The sequence below is a fragment of the Aythya marila genome (assembly GCF_965140915.1).
Source record: "Aythya marila genome assembly, chromosome: Z".
In the NCBI taxonomy this organism is placed as follows: domain Eukaryota; kingdom Metazoa; phylum Chordata; class Aves; order Anseriformes; family Anatidae; genus Aythya; species Aythya marila.
In genome coordinates this window covers 8,894,442-8,919,608 of record NC_139080.1, presented here as the reverse complement: position 1 = coordinate 8,919,608, position 25,167 = coordinate 8,894,442, and the positions used below count along the sequence as shown (strand labels likewise).

Sequence of the window (25,167 nt, the reverse complement as noted above, 5' to 3'; positions counted from 1 at the left end):
GGAGCTTAGGAGCTATGTGGACATGGCACTGAGGGATGCAGTTTAGTGATGGGACTTGGTAGGTCAGGCTCATGGATGGACTTGGTGGTCTCGAAGGTCTTTTCCAACCTAGATGACTCTGTGATTCTGTGATTTGTGAAATTCTCAGTGGCTAGTTGAGGCACTGCAAAGCTGAACACACCAGGACTGGGAATCCAGCTGAAAATGGCAGGAAAAGAGTGGGACACACATGCTATTTGTCACTCTACAGACATTCTGAGTCCTCACTGGATTCAGACCCGGGGACTGCCCCAGCATGGTCCCAACTACATGCATGGCAGGAGAAGGACACCTTCCTGGCATTGATCAGAAAAGGCTTTCTGGGTGTTAGAAAGCAACAGTGATCCAGTGGGTTGGGAGAAATTCGGGATTCAGGAGCTCAGGGACAGAATTCCTGGCTTTGGGCAGACAACAGCCACTCTGTGCCTCAGTTTCCCTGCATAAAATAGACTGAAGAGCCAGGAGGGGAAACCCTAGTGATATACCTGTTCCAGGGGAAGGAGTGGTAATATGATTTGTGGTAGAAGAGAGAGCAGCCTCTCCTCCAAGACATTTGATGTAATGCTCTCCATCTGCCTGGAGTGCACTGGAAGGGAATCTTCCATGTGCTCCTCCTGCAGGAGAGACACGTTCAGCAAACGCTGTGGAGAGCATTCACATTTCCAACCCCAGAAGCAAAGCAGTAATATAGATGAAAGTTTGACATATGTGCTTTTTTAAAATAAAAATCTCTGGTATTCAGTGCAACTTGGCACGTTGTCATGGGAAAATCCATTAAACCCGTTTCTGCGGCGCCTTCCTTGAGTGCAGCGCCACGGCCAGGCAGGAGCAGCTCTCCAAGTGGCTCCTGGTCTCATGGGCAGAGCTAGAAGGTTTGATGCCGGTGCCATCCTGGACTGGACCCCTAAAAGAAACGTGAAGCCATCATTTTTATGTGTTTTTATGCAAGAGGCACCTCCAGGGTTAATAACGGATCCAGCTGGGAAAGACATCAGCAGGCAGGTGGGACAGGCAAACACGAGAGGATGTGGCTGAGTGTGAGCATCTCATTAGTAAAATTATTTCTCAGGCCTCTCCTGCTGCTCTTTCACCAGACAGCCTTCGCTGCTGCCCATCAGGGAGGAACAGGGGGGCTTTGTGCTGTGCAGAACCCATACTGATGCATGAAAAAAACCTTATCCCTAAAGAGACGATGACCCAGTGGCAGCCACCGCCCCAGCACAGGGTTTGGGCAGACGCATCCCACGCCCCTCCGAACTTTGCCTTTCCTTGCTGGGCAAGCCCTGCATCCTCCCCCAGTCCCAGCCCCGCCGAGGCAGCCCGCCAGCCTCCTTAGCATGCGGTGCTCATTGTCGGGGAGTGCCGAGGAGCAGAGGTCAGAGGCTGTGAGCGCTTTGGTCCAGCATCCACACCAGCCCAGCTCACCACGGGATCGCTCCTAAGGGATAACCTCCAAGGGGGCTGTGTCCGCACACCAGCCCGTTGCTGATAAGCCCTCTGCCAAGTCTCCAGCGCTAGGACAAAAGAGGAGTTTTTGCTTCCCGGCAGGTTTTTCTGCTTTGAATGACAGAGAAGGCTCTGGAGGCTCCTTCCCTCCCTGAGCTGGGACACAATGGAGCTTTTCAGGCTGAGTCTGAGTTGCATTTGCCTCCTGCCTTGGCTTGAGGGTAAGTTTCTCCTCCTTCGGGGTAGCCAGAAAGAGGGAAGCAAGCTGTCTCCCAGAGTTTAACCCGGTTTTCTGCTGAAATGTTGCTTTGGCTGCAAAGCTGTGAACCCACCAGCTGTAAAACAAGTGCTTTGCAGGTACATTTCGGGCAGAATTTAAAACAGGATTAAACACGGGTGCACAGGAGACAGGCTGGCCAGGCACTGGCACAGCTTGTCCAGGGAGACTGTGGCATCATCCTGGCCGCTTTTAAAAGCAGGTTGGAAAAAATGCAAGGAAGAGAGGGTGAATTAACCTGTTTGGGGGCAGAGGTGACACCAAGCTATCCCTGGGTGCTGTGTTCACTGCCCCAGCATTGGGAGAGCACAGTGGGATGGGGGACCCCGCGGTGCTGGTCCTGCTCCCATGGTGGTTAGGGGGGAGCAGGACGTACTGGGGACCCTGTGGCACTCAGCACCATAGTGGATCATCTTTGGCCAAGATCGATTGAATCCTGCATCCTGCAGGGCGCAGGAGGATTTGGAAGCCAAACAGCCTGGTGTTTGATGTGCATGGGTAGAGGAGGAAAGCAGAAATCCTGGCAGGCAGCATTTTGCAGAGCCAGAGCCATGTTCCCCAGGAATAGCCCCGCTGTCCCTCCCACCCCATCACGGGCAGAGGGCTGCAAAACCCCTGAGATAACAAATAATTCCCCTTTTATTTTGCCCTTCTGCCTGAGGAAAAGGGACTCCCCGAAACAAATCCCTGCAGTGCTTCAGGGCTCATTCAGTCCCTGAAGCTGCGTGGATAACAGACCTGCAGTTTCGCAGGTTGGGTGCTCAGAGTTTTTCAGGCTGTCTCTACCAGGGGACAACAACAATGTTGACTGTGCAGCTGGGATGTTTATTCTCTAAAGACAAACCTCAGACTGGCAACTCTTTTTATAAACCATAAATCTTACCAGCTAAAGTAAATCCACCGAATTCAGTCTCTCTTTGATAAAGTCCCAGACTGAGTGCATGTGTTTCATTGTGTTAGTGAGGAGTGAGGATGTAGGTGCATCTCCTAGAAGTTACAGTGGATTGGGTTAGGAGCTGGTGGGCTGTCGGGGCAGCAGTACAGCCTCAGGGATCTCGCTCTTTCTCTTTGCTCTAAAAATGATCTTGTCCAGTGTTAGCAGACGGTGGTGCTGTACTGTTGTTACACAACAGGAGCCCCACAGCTATGATTTTTTGGTAAATTAAGGATGGTCACAGGATGTTTCCCAGCAAACCTCCTTTCCAGTGAAATACATTTGATGCAATCACACAATCAGCTGCTACATTTCTGCTAGACTCCTAATAAAGCCAAAGGTGTTTTGCAAGAAAGGAGTTTATCTCAGCAGTGTCTGGCAATGCCCAGACACTTGCAGAGCAGAGAGCAAACACATTCTTTGTTTGGGGCCAATCTCCTCCTGCAGCCTCTCCCCATCCCATCCTGCCCGGGGCTGCAGTCTTAAGGCAGTGGGCAGGACAGAGGTGCTTGCCCTTGACAAACATCAGAGGGTTGGTTCATTTTCCTGCTGAAAAAAGGAAATCCTGGAATTGCCCAAGCTGTTTCTGAGAGTGGTTGCTTTGTAAACTCCCTACGAGGAAGGGGGGAGCTGAAATGTTGAAGTTTAATGCTGCCCCAGCACCATAAGGTGTGCAGTGGGAACTGAGCCTCAGGCACAAGCAGGATCCGTGCGCTTACAAGCAGACAGAAACTGCTGAAATAATGCTTCATTTAACATTGATGGATGAAATGAGCCTCCAAGGAGGCTGAATGAAACAGCCACACACGAGAAGACCTCTCAATTCTCATGCATATCCTTTGGGGGTTGCTCTCCTCCTGGCCACATGTGCTGCTGGCTGCTCCCTGACCCCTCGTACCCCACTCCCCTGCAGCAACCCTAAGCAACGTGCATGGAAGAGGCAAAAAAAACAAACGTATCTGGAACTTTTCCTACTTCATACATTTTTCCAGCCTCAAACTATTTTCTTGGGGAATTTCCTGACCCTATTTAATTATATTTGTTGGCTACCAGATCTCTTCCCTCTGCCTGCATGGTGGCAAGGATGGATGGCTGCTGTGTGCAGAGCCACCTCCTCCTGCACGCTGTGAGCCTTCCCCTGACACCCTGTCCCATTTGGGACCAGTCCCTAACCAGTCAACCCCTACCCATTCTCTCCAGACCTCTCTGGATTGTGTAGATCTCTGCCATAGGACTGGTTTTCCCCACATGCATCAGCTTCATGGCAGCCTCACTGACCTCCTTTGCTTCCCATCAGCTGTTCATGGGTTTTTCCGTGCTAAAACTTTCATTTTTTTACTATGACTGCTTGCTCTCTTGAAGCTTTTGCTGAGATACTTGGTCAAAAGTAGCCCTTGTATCAATAGGGAGAGCAATGAAGTCTTGTTGGTCAACCAAAAGTGAGATTTTCCTAAAAGAAAAACAGCAATGATTGGGAAAAAAAATAAAAAGAATAAAAAATAAAAAATAATAATCTTTTTTTTTTTTTTTTTTTAATGGACAATGTGGTTGCCAGAAGCTACAGCTGGAAAATAGTATTGGATTACCATTTTACTGGAAAGTATTCTGAGTGCAGACCAAGAAGTATTTGCACTCAGGTACTTGCACTGACAAGCCATTCACCAGTTAATTACTGGTATTACCTGTAGACTTTGTTGACTTTTCTATAAAAATGACATGGCTTGATGAGAGCTGATCTGTTGTCTGAAGTGATGGAAATAGTGTGCCATAAACCTGGAGTTGCCAGGTAGCTGTTCACCAGCTCCAGGTCTGCCTGTTCTCCATTTTACAAAAAGGTGAATTTAAATAATGACAAAGATTTCAAAAACTTCCCCAGATGCTAATTTCCACCAAAAAATGTCCTATTAATCAAAGGACAAAAGTTCTCAAAACTTTGGAGTTGTCACCATAGGACAAGCAGGAGGGATTGTGGGTGAAAAACAACAGTAAAAAATGAAATCAGTGCAAACAACAATCACAGTTCCACAAATCAACGACCTGGCTTGGCAGTTGGGCAACATGAGCAACATCTGAATCCTATGTGGAAACTGAAGACCTGCTACTAAAATAAGTAATGTAGGAGGTATTGATCTGCAGCTCTAGAGGAGAAACCTACACTGAAACATCCTGACACCTGTACATTTCTAAGAGACCCCTTGAGAGCAACAGTCTTGATTTGCCTTTTGTTGGTGGAAGCCATGGAGTGGAGGATGAATCCAGAAAGTAACTGGAAAATCAGCCAGGTGGATTTTCAAGCTGTCATACAAAAACAGAAAGGCAGCTCTGTTGCTTTTCCCTCTTTACCACATTGCAGTTTGTTGGGGACCCAAATCACAGCTATAGCTGATAGCATATTTTTTTCTCAGCCAAAATACTTTAAAAACAAAACAAGCCTTCCTTTGGGAACACCTGACCCTGCCCTACTCTTTTGGCAAACAGTCTGTTCAGACCTTTTTTTACACACCAGTTTTAGGAACTTCCCACAGGCAGCTATGAGAAGAGCCATGCTGTAAAATCATTACTAGCCACCCAACATCCTCTTGGGTTGAGTTCCTAGTCCATGCCTTGCTGACTGCTGTGGGCTGGGCATAAACCTGCATAAACATGCAGGCTTTCAGTGGAGCTATAATGATTCGAACAACCTCCAGATTTCGGAAAGTAATTCAAGTCTTTTCTACACCCTAACATGACTGCAAAAAAGGAGGCATTTCTAGAGAAAGGATGCCTTAGATTCATGGAGTGGACAGCACCATGGCTCTCACTTTTCCTCCTCCCTCCCATCTGTCTCCACAGTGGGTTATGGACCCTGCTTTGCTGCAAGGGTGGTATGAGGCTGGAACTGGGCCCATGGCAAACCATGTTTCATAATTTAGGAGAGCCTTAGTAAAACCCTGTTCTGGCATTGAGGAAGGATCTAATTTGGTGTGTAAATTGCTGGGAAGGAATTAATGTTTGCTACATGTCCGCTTTCTCACTATCACAGCAAGTTCTTTACAGTCCTGATCTGGCTTCTCCACAAACGCTAAAGAAAGTGCCAGTCGCAGCACTTCCCTGTGTGCATCTGGGTTTCCTGCCTTTGACCAAATGTATCTGGTTCATCACACCCCTCTTATGACAGCAAGTGTTGTTCATAATTTCCTCATCCCACGACCCCGGCATGGTCTCTTGCGTTGCTGGGACTCGCTCTCTTGTATGGAGGGAGATCTCTTCATAAGAAGCTGTTTCTGGCCTGCATTCAAGCCTTCTGCTCACTAATTTATGTTTGTCCATCAATTGCCACACCTCAAGCTGCTTATTTGAGTTAAATTAAATATGATGTTCCTGTGAGTGATCTCACAGGGCAATGCCTTGCACTGAGCTCCATCTGCAGGGGAACCCTCCTGCCTTCATTGCAGCTTCCCTCCTGCTACTGCATCTTCTCATTTCCATCAAGCCCAGACCCTCTGCAGCAGATGGAAACAACATGCCAGGGCTAAGGGCCCAGCACAGCACAGAAACAGCTTCCTGTTCAGAAGAGACACTGGGCTGTGGTTTTGCTCATGGCAGGATATGATAACCTCAGGCCATCATAGCAAATTGTGCCTGCTGCTGTGGTTAGTCACATTTAAGTCCCTTCTGCCTTCATTCAACATCTTTCTAGACTGCCTGGTCTTGCAGATGTGCTACACTGAGTTGGTAGGAAAGCCCCTTTTTACATTTAGTCCTGAATTTGAATCCTGGTAAGGGATCAGGGGTCTGGATAGAAAAGGGTAGTAGCTCTGCATTACCAGTGTTAGGCACTGCTGCCAGCAACGAGGGCAGGAGAGTGGCAAGGTCAGATGCTGTGCTTGCCTGGAAGACGAGGGTCAGATAATTGATAACAGGGCAGGGAGTGGTGTTGTCCTCATCACCACAATGTCCAAGCAGCTAAAGATGCCTTTCCCTGCATTTTCTGTTTTTTTTTTTTTTTTTTTCTTCTTTTGGGCTGGGACCATTTCTGATAGGAGCTGGAGGCCCTCTCTAATGTGCTTAGAACAAGGACAGGGACCAGACCTGCTGGCTGGGCTACATGAGAGGATGGGGGTCTTCCAAACCCTTATCCCTCCTGATGCTGTGGGAGATCCCCATGAAGCAGCCTGTACAGGAGATGCTGTGTTTGTCCCAGGTGGATGCCTGACTTACAGGACAGGTAGAGGCAGGAGGAGGTGAATTCCTTAGTGTGACTCAGTAGTCATCTCCTCTCTACTGAAAACAGCCTCTTGGCAAGAGAAATCAAGCTAACTGAAGCATTTTGTAAGACTGAGGAACAAGACTGGGGAGGGCAGAAGAGGCCAAAGCTAATGCTGATGTCCCCCAGTCACCCAGAGTGTTTTGGGAGCCTGTGCTCGCTCAGCTCTGACTTACCCCTTGCCTCTGCAGAGCCTTTAAAGTGAGCCACCCAGCCCCAAATAATATGAAAAATGGCTTTGATCAAGCCTCTGCAGGCACTGCTTAGAAAGAACAGACACCAGACACTTTTGCAGCCAGACTGGGGCTACCGCTAACTAAGGTTCTCCTGGTGGCATTACCTTAATTAGGATAGGAACATGGCAGGGGTTTTGCTAGTAGTTCCTTTTACTACAAGGAACAGCATGTCCCAAGGGTGGTCATGCCACAGAGAGGCATTTGCTTTTTTTTTTCTTTCTTGCGACCAGACAGAGTGACAGTATCATAGGAAAAACAAGCTGGCTTCATGTGCCTTTGCTAGAAATTGTTTATTTTGTTCCTAAAAATACAAGGAGGCCAAAATGTTCGAGCATGAGTAGCTCGAAGCAGGCATCTATTCCAGCTCCACGAGTAAATCTGGCATTTTCCAGAGACACTGAGCTCACATCCCTAGGGTGTAAGCTGGATGCCATGCTCTGCTTGCTCCAGGTTAACATTTCCAAAATGTTACGGCTGATGGCCTTATTTGAAGGGCTGCTGGGACTTGGCAGTGCTAGGGAAAAAAAAAAAAAAAAAAAAAAAAAAGTCATTTTGCTTCCTGACTGAGGAGTCTCAGTGCCTGATGTGTATCCCAAGGTGGAAAAGCTTCTGCCTTCTTTGTGGCTATACTGCTTACGGCCTGCAGGGCAGGCACAAGGATCGCTGCCAGTTACCTGTATCTAACCATGAGTGACTCATTTAGATAGCAATGTGTCAACCTCAGGAAAGCAATAAGGTACAGGTAGCAGATGGTGAATCCATGCAATGGACACAGGCTCACATCTTGGCAGGGATCACATGAATCATAGAATCACAAAATCATTTAAGTTGGGAAAGACCTTCATGATCGTCAAGTCCAATAGGATCATAGGGAAAATCCTGCTGTTGATAGCCAACTTTACAGAGATCGATGTCATGAAAAGCAACACCACCAGTAGGGAAGTTGCTTGGATCAAGGTTCAGAGAAGGATTGTGGTCTTTCCTAAACCAAGAAGAGTTTAGCTAGACCTCTGCTCCTGAGCTATATAGTCGTGCTTATACTTTTGGACATGAGATACGATGTAAAGATAGAAATCTATTAATAACTTGGTATCATATGCTACTGGGGAGCTATACAAATCTTAAAGGAAAGCACATGGGTTGCAGGGCTGAAATTCCCTAGCTCACATGTATTTCCCTGGCAGACAGACTGCTCTGGATTTTCAGTGGGGTCAATCTCTGAAAACTGAGACGTGCGTAAGACAAAGCAAGCAGGTAGAAAGGGAAAGAAGCTGGTAGAGAACAAATGGGTATGAATGTGTGGATAGCATGGTGATCCTTTTAGAGGGTTTATACACTACCAGAGGCTGCAGACAGGGAACAAAACACAAATATGGTGGATAGGTTAAAGAGTAATGCTCTTCAAAATTAAAATCAAAAAATGAAAGCTTCAAATGGACAGCCATTACCAAGCAAGGAAAAGAAAATAAATCACACCCATGCCAGCACGTTTAATAATAAAACCCGAACTAAAACACATGAGAAAAAGACTTAGAAGGGCAACCTAGAGAGAGCATAAAAAATTACTAACAGACACTTTCAGGTATGAGAAATAGGAACTTGGTGGATGCCAGCAGGCCAATAACCGATGTAAATGTAAAAAGGGCAGCCAAGGCAGGGCTGTGAAGCAGGGTAAAGAGGACTGGAGTTTTGAGCTACTCGCTGACCTCCCAAAAATTTCATTTCCATTTAGGCACATGAATTTGGCAGGAATTTCCTGGATCAGTGGCTATCACAGGACTGTGAAGCACAATATGTCAGCATGGACACATCCATCCTCTTCTTGGAGCAGGTGCAGGAGCCATACCATGATTTCTGGTTGCCTCTCCCTGTGCATTTGAACCTGACCAGAAAACCCAAGGCTGTTTCTGATTTAGCAACCCAGCAGCACTATTAATCTAGCAGACCCCTAGAATTTCCTGAAAGAAAACACAGGAGCTCTTTTAAGCTATTGTTCCTATGCTTGTTATTGTGTATTGGCTCCTGTTTACACTGTCATTACGTTTTTCAAGTAGTGAGCAAAATACATGCTGTCAGAGCAAAGTATTGTTCCTTGCTTTGAGAGGGGAAATGCTGCAGAAACAGATGTTTAGATAAACCTCATTGTTCTCGTCTGATATTGTTTATCAGTCTCCTCTTTATATCCAATATTATATGCTGATGGGGGTTTTAAAACTGTGATTCCTGGGGAAAAGATGAAAAAATGTCACTGCAGGAGCTGAAAGTTGCCATTTGTTAACTGTAATTAAAACTGAAAGATCTCTCAGAACTTGTAAAAAGCTGAACCATTTCTTTCTATCCCCCTACCTGCAACTTAGGCATAAAATACACAACAGGAGGGAGGTACAGCTGTGTCAGTGACATATGGTTTTGCATTTAACATTTTGCTCAGGATGTTCGCAAGCCACACCAGTTGATTTTGTACTGAAAATGGGTGTGATTGTCCAGTTAACAGGATGATATCCATCTCAAATCATCAGAGATGTTGGGACCTGTTGCTATTAAAAGCAAGAAGCAACTACTGAAATTGCTTCAAATTGCACGTCTGTTTTGGGATGGCTGCAATGTCTCTTACAAAGGGATCCATACAAAGAGTAAATTGGTGTCTGGGGAGCACAGACCAGTGTCAGGTGTGCTGTATCCAAGTTTACTTTAATACTTTTGTGAGTCTTGTCAGCCAAGTACTTCCAGGCTTTTGATGGGGTATGGTTTTATGCTGATGTTGCTGTAATATCACAAGAAGCCACTTAATGAAAACAATAGTCCAAGATGGCCTAACTAGTCTCAGATGAACAGAATTTGGCGGTTTCAGGGGTTTCAATTGCTTTTTTAAATAAAGAAATTTTGAAACAGATAGGGGAAAAAAACATCTGATTATTTTGGAGAGAGGGAAAGATGGGTATCTATTTGAAGCTACAACCAGTTGAAATAGTGAATTAAATGTATATAGACAGATATGTCATAAAAGTACGGTTTCCCAAGGACATTGAGTTTTTTTCCATTTTTTATAGGGATTAACTACATAGTATTTTCATTGTTTTTTTTTTTTTTTTTTTTTTTCCCTCTAGTATCACTCCCCTTATTTGTACACTCAGAATTTAAAAGAAATGTCATTCTGGGGAATTAGGAGGCTGGTGGGATGGTTTATCTAGTCAAGCCCCTCTGGGAAAGGACCAGTGGGTTACATCTCCCTTTTCCAGGACATTTTTAATGTCTGATGCTCAGGAAAGGTGTTTGCCTTGGAGATGTACCGTACTAAACCGTGCTCTGATTGTACCACAGTAGCCGAGGGACAAGGCTTCCTCATAAGGAACACCCGGCTGGAAAAGTGCATCCACGTCTCCCACCACGAGACCAATGGCATCGGCCTGACCGACTGCAAGCCTCGCTCTCTGCAGCAGCAGTGGAGCTGGGACCCCGCCACCAGGACCATCACCAGCCTCCAAACGAAGCAGTGCTTGTCGGCCCACAGGGCACGGGAGCACGCCCTGGCCACACTGAAACCCTGCGGGGACTGGGAACACCAGGCCTGGGCCTGCAGCAAGAAGGGGCACTTGACTCTGCAAAGCTTGGGCTTCCACCTCAGCACCAAGGAAGGAGGCCACAAGGTCTTCGTCTCGAGGGAGAAGGACAAATTCAGCAGGTGGAAGACTTTAGTGGATGAAACCATCTGTGCTGCTGCCCAGACGGCAGCTCTGAGGCCTGGCGAAGCAATGCGAGAAGCTGTAGACACCCGGGTGTGGATATATGAAAGTAAGATGAGGTAGATTTAGCAGCAGATAGCAGCTAACCTTAGGCATCATCCAAGGCATCTAACACCAGGCTTGCATCCATCATTCTAACTCATGGTAACATCAGTCCCACCTGGAGATATACCAAACATCCCGCAGTCGGCCCAGCTGTACTCCACCTCTATTTTCCAGTAGTTGCTGTTGAGTGTTTTCCAGAAAGCATGAAACACCCTAAAGGATCAGCCTTGTAAACCTCAGCTGCATTTCTGATGACAGCCAAAAGTCAAAAGTATTTTGGAAAGTTCACCTGAATTGGTGCCCAGAGCTAAGAATAGCGTGAAGTTTTTGAGCCTCCCGGGTCCAAAAGAGCTTTCAAAGTCCCATGAACATCAGGTGTCTAAGGCTTTGACAGGGCTTTTGGTACGTTGTAGTTGGGGATGTCATTTTTAGTAATAAGAAAACTGGAGGCAGCTGAAAACCTCTTTTAAACTTGCATGAATTATTGAGGAGCTGCTGTATTTGAAATGAGAAATTGTTGCTTTGGTTTCTCAGCAACACATTGCAGTTGTCTCCTGCCAGACCCCGACAGTGCTCCTATTGCTAATGAAACCACAGCTCTAACCTTCATCCCATGTTCTCGTGATCCTCAAACGTGAACCTTGCTCCTGATGCCTCATGTAACCTGAAAGAGACTAGTGAATGCAGCGAACGGTGGGAAGCAGTTAAAACGCTGCCCTTCCTTTGCATTAAGAAAGCCCAAAACATAACACCAAAATATCATTAGAAAATCTCATTTTTATCAGTTTTGTGGTCTTGGCATCTGCTAAAATGAATCTAATCTCTGCCTTCTTGAGTGTTCACTGCCCTCTACTTAGGCTGGTCAGAAAAAGGGCAAAAATACTGGTCTTGCCTTAGTTTTAGGCGAAGATCCAGGCTGGCAGACATCAGACATCAGACATGGTCATTGCATCCAGGTGGGACAAATCATCATTTGTCAGATTGCCAGTGGAGCCCACTGCAGACCAGTGACAATTTGTGATCCAGTTAGATTTCCTATTTTGTTTACTCCATTAAGCAAAGGAACATGTTTTCAGGTCTTCTCTTATGCAGTGGTGTGCAGACCTGAGACCTGAAAAATAACACTCAATTCCTCCTCTCGTCCTTCCCTCCCTCCTTCCACTCCAGAGACCAGAAAAGAAATGGTGTTTTTAATGAATTTTCCGTGTTTGTCCACTCTGTGGATGACAAGGCTCCCAACCTTCCTCAAGGGAAATTATTTCTCTTGTATGAAGGTTAGATAGCCTAAGTGAGATTTTCAGCTTTGCAGAAATGAGTAAAGAAAAAATGTGCTGAATTTGGTAGGCATAACCAAATGGATTATGAGTATAAACTTCTGACTCTGAGAGGTTACATCTAATTGGAAATAGGAAGAGCTGTAGTAGCTTTTTGGCTGTCATGTAGACAAAATGGCCTTTTTACTGAGGTTTTTAATTAGCCAACTAGTAGGTTAACATGTAATTATCACAGACCAGTAGTCACAAGTGTTAATGTTTGTTTAGCATGAAGGTAAATACAGCAAATAAAAATTAAATACCATAATAGGCTAGTTAAATATAGGCTAGGAAATGCGTAGAACATTTAAGATATGGGAAAAAGGCATGTGAAAAGAGCATTTGCATTCCCCAAGGCAATGTTCCTGGCAGTCCACAGCTGCCTTGGAGCCAGGCTCCCCAAATAAGGCTGCAAGGGTAAACAGAGAGCAGGCTTTGAATCAGGTTGTGCCAGTTAGCTTGTCTTGTGCAAACTGACAGTTTTCCTACCAACCCCACGGTTCAGAGTCTACCAGAGTGAACCTCTGACAAGTCAATAACAATTTCAAAGTCCTAAGTGTTTATTTAGGCCTTTCTTATCCGCAATTTCAGTTTACCATCAACAGACAACTTTTACTTTGCCATGTAATTTGCTCAGGATTATTACACCCATGTACAATCTCCCTTTTTCATACAGATTTTTGCAGGTAGAGCTCACCCTCCATTCAGAGAAGAAAGCTGTGTCCTAACCAGAGCATCAATTCTAGTCTAAGCCAGCTCGAGCTTGCCAGCAGAACCAGGCAGAGCTGCATTTTGCTGCCCCATGTATGGTGGGGTGAGCACTGGATGCTCGTGCTGCAGGAAGGGAAGAGGTTGGGGTAAGCAGGAGGAGAGCCCTGCATACCTGTCTTCATCTTGCTGCATACGTCAATGCAGAAGACAGGTGATTACTGCTGCCATAAGATGCCCCACAACCTCCCCTCTAGCAGTAGTTGCTATCCCACACCCTGCTTCTGCAATAAGCCTAGCAAGGCAAATGCCCCTGGCAGCCTGCTGCCTTATAGAGGTGCCTGACTTGGGCAGAGCTCATTCTGCATGGTCAGATCCTCTGCAGTTCTTCATATTCTAGCTCTGGGCATTGCAGCAGCAGTGTCTGCAAGCAGCAGTGTCAGTGAAAACCCACCTGAGACAGGTATTATCTCCCCCCCCCCCCCCCTTCATTTGCACTCCAACCATATCTAGAGCAAAGCAGAACTCTCTAACCTCTCTGGAGGACACACGATGGTCTGCCAGCTGTGACCTTCTCAGCCAACCTAAACAACTGTTTGGTATCTAGATTTCTCAAGCACTCAACATTTTATAGCTGAAATCATACCCACCTCACTCACTTGCAAGAGATACAGACTACTTGTCTCCCTCTTAATCCCATTTCTTCATCTGCTGTGTTGGTAATACCCATGATACTCTATAGTTCTTGCTTCTTCTTACCTCATCCTTTAACTTTTGGTGTTGCATACATACTTTCTAGACTAATGATATTATTCCCCACCAGAATATAAACTCTGTTCTGGCTTTGGATTCAATCTTGAGAAATTAATTTACTCTGAAATCCATGAGAACTGAAGGAGGTGATCACTATTGCACTGCATCCCATTTGCCTTGCAGGGTGAGGACTCATAGGGTAGGACTGGGTTCCCTTCCCTTGCTGGACAGTGACCGTATTCAAGTTTCTGTTCAAAACATAAATGATAACCACCCACAACTTTGCTTTATTTCCTTCTAAGCTAAAACCATTGATTCATCAAAGACTGATGCCGTGGACAAGGGATCTTCCGTGGACTTGAGTGACCCACTTCTGGTTAACAACTTTAACAGCACAGTGTCTCCAGTGAAGACCAAACAGGCATATCTCCCAGCAAATGAGGGTGAGCACTTTTCTGGATGCATATGTGAGAACAGCAGGAGTGTGGGCAGCATCTAGGGTTTACTCAAGATTTTTTTCAATAATGGTAAGCACGTACTTCTGAAGAACTCCCATGTATATTATGGAGTATTTTGAGGCTTTGGTCTCATATGATATGTTGAAATGTTTACCTTGGCAAGTGGTTCAGTGTTATTGCCATAATCTTAGGCTGAAGGCACAGCCATGACATGTCAGGAGCCAAAAAAAAAAAAAAACTGTGGCTGGGGAACACTGGGAAATAAGTGTTTTTCCCTTCTGGGCCCATACAAAGTATTACAATTCAGCCCCAGGAGGAAACCAGAATTCCCCTAATTCAAATAATTCAAATCTCTCTGCTTCTTCCCCCAGATTTGTCCCACAATCACTCCAAAAAGCACCATGGAAATCGAGGGAAAACTGCTGGGGCCAGGCTTGCAGGTAGGTCCAGAGATCAGGCAGAGGAGGAAGAGACCAGGTGGATGGAGGTTCATCAGTGCCTTTGACCTTCCCTTCGTCTGCAGAGTTATATTTCCCTGGATCCCACTGAGGATGCTTAGTAGGGAAAAAGGTCACCAAATTACCCATCAGAAAAACTCCCTGGAAAGCAAATCTCCCCATGCCTAGAGTACAACAGTGAGTGAAAATGTGCAACTACTTTGTCCCAGTTCATCACAAGAAATATGGACACTCACTAGCATGAGTGCCTTCCCCCAGCCCTTCTTATCAGAGAGCTGCACAGTGGGAAGGCCTGAATGGTTGTCATCTTCCAAGCAATAAATAAAACCTTTCCATGGTGAAGTTCAACAGAAGGATGCTGTGCAGTGTAAAGCAGTTGTATGGTCTGGATGTAATAAACAAAGCAGCTTTCCTGTTATCTACTAGTCTCCAGGGGCACTAGATGTTTCTGTTTGTTGGTTGGTTTTGTGGCAACAGTGGCTATTGCACAAGCATGGAGATAGGCATGGCATGATTGTTTTCTATTATATCCTCTCAGGCACCAACTGGAAGACCGCCATGCTCGTCCTCAGCCCCTTGGCATTCATACTGGGATTAATAATATTGACACTCAATGTGCATTACAACAAGTAAGTGAGAATAAGTTTCTTTCAGTCTGTTACCTCCCGCTTTGGTGTTTGAAAACAAAACTCCTGATCTCAGCATCCTTCCCAATCCCACACCTGAGGCACTGGGCTTTGAGCAGAAGGCTGTGCTCACCCAACGATGCCACCCTTGATGATTTTTCTTCTGTGCATTCCTGCTTCTCCTTCCCACTCACTATCCCATGCTGCTGATGTTGGCTCCTTCTTCCCTACATGCCTGACTTAACCCCTGAAGATTTAGGGAATTTGAGCATGATGGGTGCTGATCCAGTTCATGTGGAGAAGCAACCACGTAACAGGCAGGTGCAATCACATATTCTCATCTCCCTTCTCCCAGGAAGAAGAAAATCCTCTCAGCTCTGAAGAACCCCGCAGCCAGCAGCAGCAGAGCTGACTTACGAGAGCCATCTCCCTTACGAAGAGGCCCCCAGTCATACCTTCCACCATCTCGCTCCCCTTCCTTGAGGCATGGAGAGATCCTCATTGAGTGGAAAGACGGGACGGTCACTCCGCTTTTTGACAATGCCAACTACCAAGTGGACTAGCTCTGAAAACAACGGGGCTGTTGTTTCATCCCTTGTCACCTGCCAACCTTCTCACCTGGAAGAAGGATGCCTCCGTAGTGAACCTGCTCCCAGGCTTTACCATTTTGGTTGGGAGTTGTAAGCGCTGTTGTTTTGTGGTGATTTTTATTTTCTACAGGTTTTTTTTTTTGACACTCAAGAACAATCACCTTATGCAGCACAGGGTTGAAGCAAGCAGAGCAGATTGTTTTGTTTGTGTAGGCACTCACTGCTTAGCTTTTCCAGAATGGATTTAACAGATAACAAAGCCCAGGTTTAGCAAAGTAAAGCCAATATCTTGCCAGATGCAACTGTCCATTGCCCTGAATTTCCAGTTACAGAGAAGATGAGAAAGTAAATACTTGGAGACAAGATGTAAGGAGAAAACACAAGTCCTGGTGACCCTTACACCCTGTTTAAGCTAAAACTAGCTGCCAACAGACACAGAAGGCTGTCAGTTACTTTGTCAATGTGTGAACATCACTAATAAGCACTGCCTTCGGGACTCAAAGATGAAAGAGGCTCCACCAGATTATCTGCCAAAATATTCCCTCCACTGAGTTATCACTTAAGTAACAGCTAGTCATTTTTTCTAAATTAAAAAGTTGCACTCCATCATTCCCCTCTGCATCACTGCAAGAGACCTGATGAGAGAGTGCTTCCTAAAATATTTCTGTATTTAAGATTTATTAAATCTTATTATAACACGCACTTTATGTATAATGACAAGTTAACAGTCATGCTCAATGGGGATATTATCTAGCCATTTTAAATCAATTTCACTCTGATTTCCTCTAGCCACACTGAACGGACATACTGCCCCCAACTAGAGCAGTAATATATAGTGGTTGTTTTTGTTGTTGTTTTCCTAGAAAGAAGGCACAATTTTCCTTTTATACTTCTTCTATGAGCATAATTATCTGTGAGCTGTCACAGTCAATCCTGATCTTTTCCCAGTGAAACTTGCAATGCCCTAGTACCTTCCTAATATTAATGAATTTATGCCTTCCTTCTTGTGGATCATGTGATGCTGTAAGCTGTAATCACAGCTATAAATCAGGAATTATCTGGAGAAAGAAATACGAACACCAGGAAATTACAAGTATGAACTGCATCAGTGTATTTCAGCAGCACAAGTGAAACTTCCTTCTTATTCAAACAACACTTTTCACTTTATCTAAATGATATTATGCAATTTCAGTGGAGCTTTGACTTCACAGACTCACGGAATGGGTGAGAATGGGCAGGACCTTTGGGTCCACCTGGTCTAACCCCCTGCTCTAGCAGAGACACCCCAAGCATGTTGCCCAGGACCAATCCAGGTGGCTTTTGAAGATCTCCAAGGAGGGAGGCACCACAGCCTCTATGCCACCTGTGTCCGTGCTCTGCCACCTGCACAGAGTAGCAGCGCTTCCTGGTGGTCATGGGGAACCTCCTGTGCTCTAGTGCGTCTCATTTCCTGGTACTGAGCACCGTAAGAGAAGCCTGGTTCCATCATCTTTGAACTTCTCTACAGTTTGATTTTATTTACTTCTTTTACAGCAGAATCAAGTTCTCTAGGGAATTTCACATCTCTTTTGTTTATTATTATTATTATTTTTTCTTTTTTTTTTTTAACATGGACCCACAGCCTGGAAAAAAAAAAAAAAAAGTGAATTGCCACAAGATATTATTATGACCACTAACTACTTAGCTGGTCTCAAGAAAGAAAATACAAACCTTATTAGTTTAGGGAATAAAATCACAGAGTTGGAAATAAACATCTTTCTCATGCACATCACTCCATAATTATTTACTAGGGGTTTTCCCAGACACTCCTTGGGAAAATACTTTAGTAATAGACATGGGCAGAAGAACTCTTTCTTCACCGGTGACCAGCATACACAAATGACATTCAGAATTACATTCTGAGTTTTTAGTGCTTACACTTTAAAACAAATCCAGAGACTCTATGTATAATGTTGGGACAAGTTTCCAAATGTGTAAGCATCGTTTTACACAAAACAATTTGTGGGAATATGCTCTGCACACAAATTGCTCAAAATGTGTGCACAGTACCTCGCCAATTTACATTCCTCTTACCTTTACCTACCTTTTTATAGTTAAGACACCCATCTTCGAAATTTTCTCCAGGGAGCACATTACCTTACTGTACACAGCACTTGTTATCCTCCAAAACGTTGATGCACTTTGGGAACTGCATGCTTAGCAGTGCCATTAAAATGCAAATACTTACTCAGAGTTCAGCTAGTGTTGTGCTTTCCAGAACAGCAAGTGCTTACATTCATTACTGCTGAATGTGCAGAACAGATGACTTGTTAACGACTCTCTATAATTCATACTAAATATGCAAATCTTTCCCATAAACACGAAGGCAGTAATACAATTGTTTACACAGCAGTGATTAAATGGTAGCTCCCACGATAATGAAAAAATATGACTGTGAAACAGCACAGGCGTTTAACTATTTTCCACCCCTCTCCTTTGCTGGTTTTTGTTACTTCTCACCTGTTTACTTTGATTGGATGCTAGATAATAAGTTTTCCAAGGTATAGGCAGAGGAGCTGAAAGTAAAACTCCTCATCGTGAGAGGTCTTGAAAAGCATGTTAGCCAAATTTCCATCAGAAAAGACTCTGAAAAAAGCTGATTCTCCTTTGGGGATGGGGACGGACCAGGTGACAGTGGGAGACACCTCCCACACCCTGCTACAAATGACTTGTGGAGAAACACTCACAGCAATTGCACGACCTGTGTGCTGCTCGCTCTTTGCCATCACCTGAATGCAATGCTTTCAAACAGTGCGTAATCAAAATAAAACTTACTGTAAAGTGGAGTAGCACTGGATTTTTTTTTTTATTTAATATATATAAATATATTTAAAAGGATGCACTTTGAGGAGGCTTTTGTAAATCACTCTACAGGAAGATAACAGAGTGACAAGCAAGGACAACACTGCCACAGTGGTGCTAACATTGATATACGCTGCACCAAAGCACAAGCACCGCATCCCTGGAGAAAATCATACTACTAAACCGCAGCCCGTATTTCTCAGCTCACTTACGCTGTATCTCTGGTATTGCATGTCTTCTCCAGGGCTGATGTGGTGCTCATGACCACCTCTTCATTCCTGCAGCAACGAGAAAGACAGAGTGGAAGTAGAACCCTGTTTCTCACACACTTATTTGCCTTGTAATTTACATGTGCTTAGACAGCTAAAGCTACACTAAGGGATAGGGAAGAAGGGACATGTTTTTAGCCTCTGTGGGGATAAAAATATTGTTTTTTCACAGAGTTACATTGTTTAAAGGTAAGGAATGTGGTACTAAAATATGCTTGCAGTGATAAGAAAGCTTAGCAGGCCACCTTGTAAAATGCAGACAACCAGACTTCTTAGAGCAATTAGGCGAAAATGACGGTGTCAAGTCAAGTCAGATAAGTGAAGAAACATTACCAACTCAAGCAGCAAAAATGTCCAAAGAAATTTGAAAATTGACAGGACAGCAACTGAAGGCCATGTATTGTCTGTGAAGCATCAGATAGGTTGTGAACCTGGATTACCCAATCAATGGGGAAATGGGATGGTCCCTGTTGTAGGTAGCCATACACCTTTCCTCTCATGGCAGGGTGTGAGTGCCACCCGGCATCTGGGAGAATTTACCTTGAGCATGAGGACCTTGAATGCTACCAAGGACTTGATGGGAAACTGCTCAAGACTTGAGATCCCCAGGGCAGATCTCTGGTGGTACTGTGGAGGGAAGATCTTACAGTCCACCCTACCATCTAATTGGGAAGGCACTTGTGCACTTCTTCAATTAGCTATACATGTACCCTACACCCTGGCATTTGAAAAAGAAATATCACAAATACCCAGAAGAAGTAAAAGAAGCTTAGGAGTATCATTCAATGATAGAGTGTACATAGATTCTATTGGGGTACCTAGAGGAGTTCCCAGTGAACAGAAAGCCAGGAATCAAATTGCTGCAGGGTTTGAGTCACTGTTCTGTTGGGTAACAATCAATGAGAATGTGGATTGGATTAATTATATTTATTATAATCAGCAGAGATTCATAAATTATACAAGAGATGAGATAAGAGGAATCGCTGAACAACTAAATGCCACCAGCAAAATGGCTTGGGAAAACAGAATAGCATTAGAGATGACGCTCGCGAAGAAATGAGGTGTGTGTGTGATACTGAGCAACCATTGTTGCAGCCTCCCACGGTTCCCTGGGATTCAGAAAACTCCTCACCCTAAAATTTAACAATGCCATCATGGTTTTTTAGTGTTACTGTACCAAACCACCCAGGAGACTCTGAGCCATTTCTAACAGCACATTAATGAGTATACAACATGCTAACTACATCACTTCCCACTGATGTCAATGGCAAAAGAGATTCACAGGAAAGCTGATGCAGGCAAAGATGCAGCAATCAGTCCTACCACATCATGCAGTCATTCAACGTGGGTATTCACAGCTCAGCAGTGGCAGTGCACATGACCCTGCTGCCCACAGGTGGCCACAGCCTGCAGCCCCAGAAACTGTCAAAGAGATGCAAGGTTGCACGTTAGTTTAGATATTTTGTGGAATAAAAAAGCTGCATTAGGCAGCCATAAGTCTCCCCCTCTCAACCCCTTGAATAATGTATGGCCAAGGTGCGTGTTACAGAGCACAAAGAAAGGGATTAAAAAAGAACTTCAAATTTACCATTTAAATATTGTATGTCAACAGTTTATTAAGACTCCTTGGATAGCAACTATTTTCATAACAGTGCATTAGTGATGTACATAAATTCATGATACAAACAAACAAGACCTGAAATGATTTGACAAATAATCACAGCATATCAGTGGAGGAGCTGGGAACAGAACTACTGCTGTCCCATTTGAAATACAAGGTGCAACTTCTGCAGTACACATTTTGTTAGCAAAAATCTCCATATGCTCATTTTTACAACGCTACAGATCTGCACCTGCAAGTCAAGAAATACCAAGTGTTTGATTTTCAAAGAGATTCATGACTGCTCACCACTTCAAGAAAAAATAAAAAAAGAAAAAAAGAAAAAGACAGGAACACAAGAACACAAGAAGCCTTTGTTAGTTCTGTGTTTCAATTCAGACACCTCTGGCTCCTGGTTCAGTCAGACCATGCTTCTTTTCCATTACCTAGGGGACAAAAAAGTGCAAATTATTTAAAAGCTCCAATTATCTTTACTGAATTTGTACAGATTTAGAAAAAGAAATATCTATTTCTGCAGCCAAAATTAAAATCAGGTCGTGGTCCTTCAAAGAGCCCCCTTATCTTTCACAAAAGTATTTATTCCTTGGAGCAGAGAAATTGATGCACATCTTTCAGCGTTGCTTGCATGTCCTCATATTCTGCAAACTTGCAAGCATCTTCCAGCTTCAGCCAGCGGAAAGCTTGGTGCTCATCCGAGAGCTTGATTTCAGTGTTACAATCCTTCACCTCTGCCAGCCAGTAAACAACGGTCTTGGGTTTGCCATGGACGGGATAATGCAGTTCTTTCTTGTACCCCTCCACGAGGGTGAGCTGGCTGGCCTGAAGACCTGCCTCCTCCTGCGTTTCCCGGAAGGCTGTCTGCAGGTCATCCTCTCCTGGGTCCACGTGGCCTGTCAAGAATGTGAAAATGTAAGTCTCCAAGATGGAAACTCAGACTTTGTTTATGCAGTTGACAACAAGGAAACATTGGGAGGACACCATAGCTGATACAGAACTTAAATGGAGAGCAGAGATTGCTCATCAAACATTCCTCTCTTGATTTTGCTTTTGTGCCATTTATACTTTTTTACACTGCATTTTCTGAAACTATCAGTGGCCTGTTAGCATGAGAAATCTTCCCAGTCCTCCACTTGTCTTCTGGAGCACTCTGTACCTGTAATGCTCCACCTTCGATCACACTTCAGGCTAAAGACCTTTGGAATACTTTTCCTTTAGCCAGTAAGAGGGAAGACTGCAGATCTGCAAGAGTCTTGGCTCTCAACCTTTCCCTCCCACAGAAGCTTAAGGCTCAGTTCTGCAAAACTCTTACTCATGCCAACAGCACAGAAACAATGGGACCAGACACCAACAAATGCCATTTGAAAGCTAGGTTTCATAAAAAAAGCTTTCAGTCATTTGACTCACAGCTTAGGACAATACTATGAAGGTGACAGAGCACTGGAACAGGTTGCCCAGGGAGGCTGTGGAGTCTCCTTCTCTGGAGACATTCAAAACCTGCCTGGACGTGTTCCTCAGTGGCATGATTTAGGTGTTCATGTGCCGGTAGGAGAATTGGACTAGACGATCTTTCAAGGTCCCTTCCAATCCCTAACATTCTGTGATTCTGTGATTTTAAGTACTACAAAGAGTTGCAACATCTTTTTATATTAAAAAAAAAAACTGTGAAAAGTTGCTAAACAGAACTAAACTAGCTTCCTGCATCTCCTTCTTGTTCCAGCACATCCTAAACCACCACAGTGTCAATCCTGAAATCACTTCAACTGGAAAAGCAGAATGAATCACACAGGGGATTAAAAAAAAACAAAAACAAAAACAAAAACTCCAAACACATGGTTAAAAGGTGGCTGCGCTTCAGTGGTAGATCAGATGCTTATGAACCCTGAGCCACCCCAGAATCATATAGATGCAGTTATCATGTGAAAGAGACCACCAATATTTTCTCCTCTGCAGGGATATGCAGCAATTACGGGTATTTTTAATTTCTCTCACATATTCCCCTCTGAAATACAGCACACCTAAATGCTAGCCCTGTCAACAGCTGGTCTTCTCGGACACCCGATTTGTTTCACGTCGCTTAGAATGAGAGGTGCCATTACAAACAAAGGATAAATATAACATATCCCCAGCTGTTTGTATTTTTGTTGAGAAATGTCAGATTTGGTTTTCTCATGAAAGATCCAGACAAGACCATAAATAGAACAAGCCAAGCAAGATCTCAAAAAAGCAACTTAACAGGAGTTGGGAAGCTTCAAAAAAAGGGGTGGGGAGTAGTGTTTAAGCTTTATTTTACCCCGGGTGTAGCTCTATTTTCTACTTAGGTGTCTGCAAATAGCCACGATTTTCACAGAGATGAGTGTTCTCTCAGGTCCCAGTTACCCAAAGCAACCCTTTAGTACTAGATGAGCAACCGTTTTAGAAGTGGGGTACGTGGGGAGCTCATGTTGCTCCGCCAACAGGTCTCACTCACTTCTGTGTGTATCACTAGCTTAACCACCCTCTTACAATGCAACATCATCTCAAATTCTAAATACACTTCTATTTCAAAAAGCAACTGTGCAGAAAACAGCATCTGATGTCTTAGATATTTGAGATCAAATATGCTGAGGCTTTAAGTAAAAATATTTTCTCAGCACTGCAAGTCATCTCCTTCTTTTTGAGGATAAACTTATTTTCATCTTGTACATATACAAAGCTGGGACTTGGAGCAACAGAATCCACCAGGCCTTGAACAGCTGGATTCCTTTTATAGCATCCACAGTAAATGCCCACAGAACATCCATGAACAGTCAGTAACCAGTTCCTTTTATGATAATAATGATCCAGTTACCAAATAAGCAATGAGCTGAGGCAGCAATAAAGCTGGAGACCAGGGTTCAGTTTCAACCCACAGGGCACAAATGCTACCTCCTGCCCACCAGCACAGGGAGAGGCAATCACCTCACCCCACTGACTGTTGCTAACCTCCAGCCTAAACTCAGTAAGTTCCCACTTTGTGCTATACACTCTACCCACCAGGAGCAAAAGGGATCACTGGCAGCACATCACACCACGTTCCAACTCCTCAAAGCCATTTGCACTAGTAAACAAGCCCTGCATCCCCTGTCCATCAGACTCGACTTGTGCAAAGTCACAGATCTAGAAGCAGGGATCAGGCTGATGAAGTTCTGTAGGGAATACAGTTTAATCCCATAAAGGCTGGAGCTGCTTAGGGACCTTTAAAATACCAAAGTACAGCTGTAGCTGTAAGTGGGCTTGCCTCCTGTGTGCTCTTGGAGAGGTGATTATAACTTCTCATTCTGGCTCCTGCCACATTACATCAAGATCTGCACCACATACAAGTTATATTATTGCACCACATAGCCTGGGGCTGCCTTTGAAGACCACTCAAATTACAGAGAATATATAATGTAATAGCACCTTCATTTATTGCCCTCAGCTCTGTACCAAGCTACTAGTAAAGGCTGCCATCAGATTGTGGTTTCTGATCTACAAAACCTTTAACGATATGATCTGAGTGTGTGAGACGTATACCTGAGTCATTCCACTTGCTATTGTGCTGGCTTGTCCTGAATTACTGTGTTCCCAGTACCTTTCTGCATGGATCTCTCCTCTCACAACAGTCGTGTCCCAGCTTATGGTTTTTGGCTTTCCAAAGGCTGCAAACTCTTCTCCACTGAGGTTTTGGTGAAGTGGAGGGAGGGAGAGGTTTGGAAAGTTTTGTTCTTTCCACTGATAGGAGAGCACAGCTGATTTTGTTACTAGTTTTTTTTTTTTTTTTTTTTTTTTCAATTTACGGACTCCTGTTCACAAACTGCTCACGTGCTGTGCTAGTTCACAAACTCAGTAACACAAATTAGCGGAAAGAAATCCCAGGGGGTAAGAAATAGCATCTAGGGAGATCTACAACGAACCTGAACTCTCCGCGTTGTGCTATTCCCGGCACCAGGGCTGGGACAGCGCTGGCACTACCCAACACCGGCTCTGCCACAGAGCTCCCCTTCCAGCTGCCCAAAAGACGCAACCATGCCAAAAACGCCAGCTGATAGCCGCCCCCAGAGCTGACCCCGGCAGCACCCAGCAGACCTCAGGCTGCAACCTGACAAAAAGGCAGAGCAGCGGGTTATGGGCGCAAACATCACCTTTGGGTGGCGTCCAGTGGTGGGTGCCGTAAGAGGTCTGCAGGAGGAGGTACTCGATGCCGTCAGCCGGCCTGGAGGACGCCGCCGGCTGCAGCCTCCTGTAGACGATCAGCCCACAGGCCCTGGCCGCCATCTCCCCGCTCGTTCCCTGCAGGGGCCAAGCAGAAATGACGTGGGGCTGGGGCAGCGAGCCCTTCCCTTCGCTGCTGCCGTGCAATTAAACCACGTCCCGTGCAATTACACCGCGTCCCCGGTGACAACCCGCCAGGTGTGAAAATGGAGCCCTTCCCTCTGCGAATGGGGCAGGATGAGCCTGTATAAAAAAAAAGCTTAAATATATAAATATGTGTGTGTTTTGGGACACGAAATGGGACCTGTGTGCTGTTTCTTTACAACTGATACACAACATAGCAGGCAGCAGGGAC

General features: G+C 44.8%; 2 protein-coding genes across 3 annotated transcripts; one reads left to right on the top strand and one right to left on the bottom strand.

The window, feature by feature from the left end:
• Positions 1 to 1,366: 1,366 nt before the first annotated feature.
• LOC309890125 (uncharacterized protein) lies at positions 1,367 to 18,692 on the top strand. 2 transcript variants are annotated; one of them, XM_082783698.1, is made up of 6 exons: positions 1,367 to 1,706; positions 10,503 to 10,970; positions 14,043 to 14,183; positions 14,570 to 14,638; positions 15,195 to 15,285; positions 15,638 to 18,692. In XM_082783698.1, exons 1-6 carry the CDS (start codon positions 1,652 to 1,654, stop codon positions 15,843 to 15,845), a joined length of 1,032 nt encoding a protein of 343 aa, XP_082639824.1. In that variant the 5' UTR covers positions 1,367 to 1,651; the 3' UTR covers positions 15,846 to 18,692. The 2 variants fall into 2 exon arrangements, with proteins under 2 accessions (XP_082639824.1, XP_082639823.1); XM_082783697.1 differs by having other exon boundaries at positions 10,500 to 10,970.
• A 1,892-nt stretch (positions 18,693 to 20,584) lies between these two features.
• Positions 20,585 to 25,043, bottom strand: NUDT2 (nudix hydrolase 2). The gene is made up of 2 exons (XM_082783292.1): positions 24,743 to 25,043; positions 20,585 to 21,493 (listed from the first exon to the last, which is right to left on the bottom strand). The coding sequence occupies exons 1-2, from the start codon at positions 24,873 to 24,875 to the stop codon at positions 21,180 to 21,182; spliced, it is 447 nt and encodes a 148-aa protein (XP_082639418.1). The 5' UTR covers positions 24,876 to 25,043; the 3' UTR covers positions 20,585 to 21,179.
• Between the last annotated feature and the right edge of the window lie 124 nt (positions 25,044 to 25,167).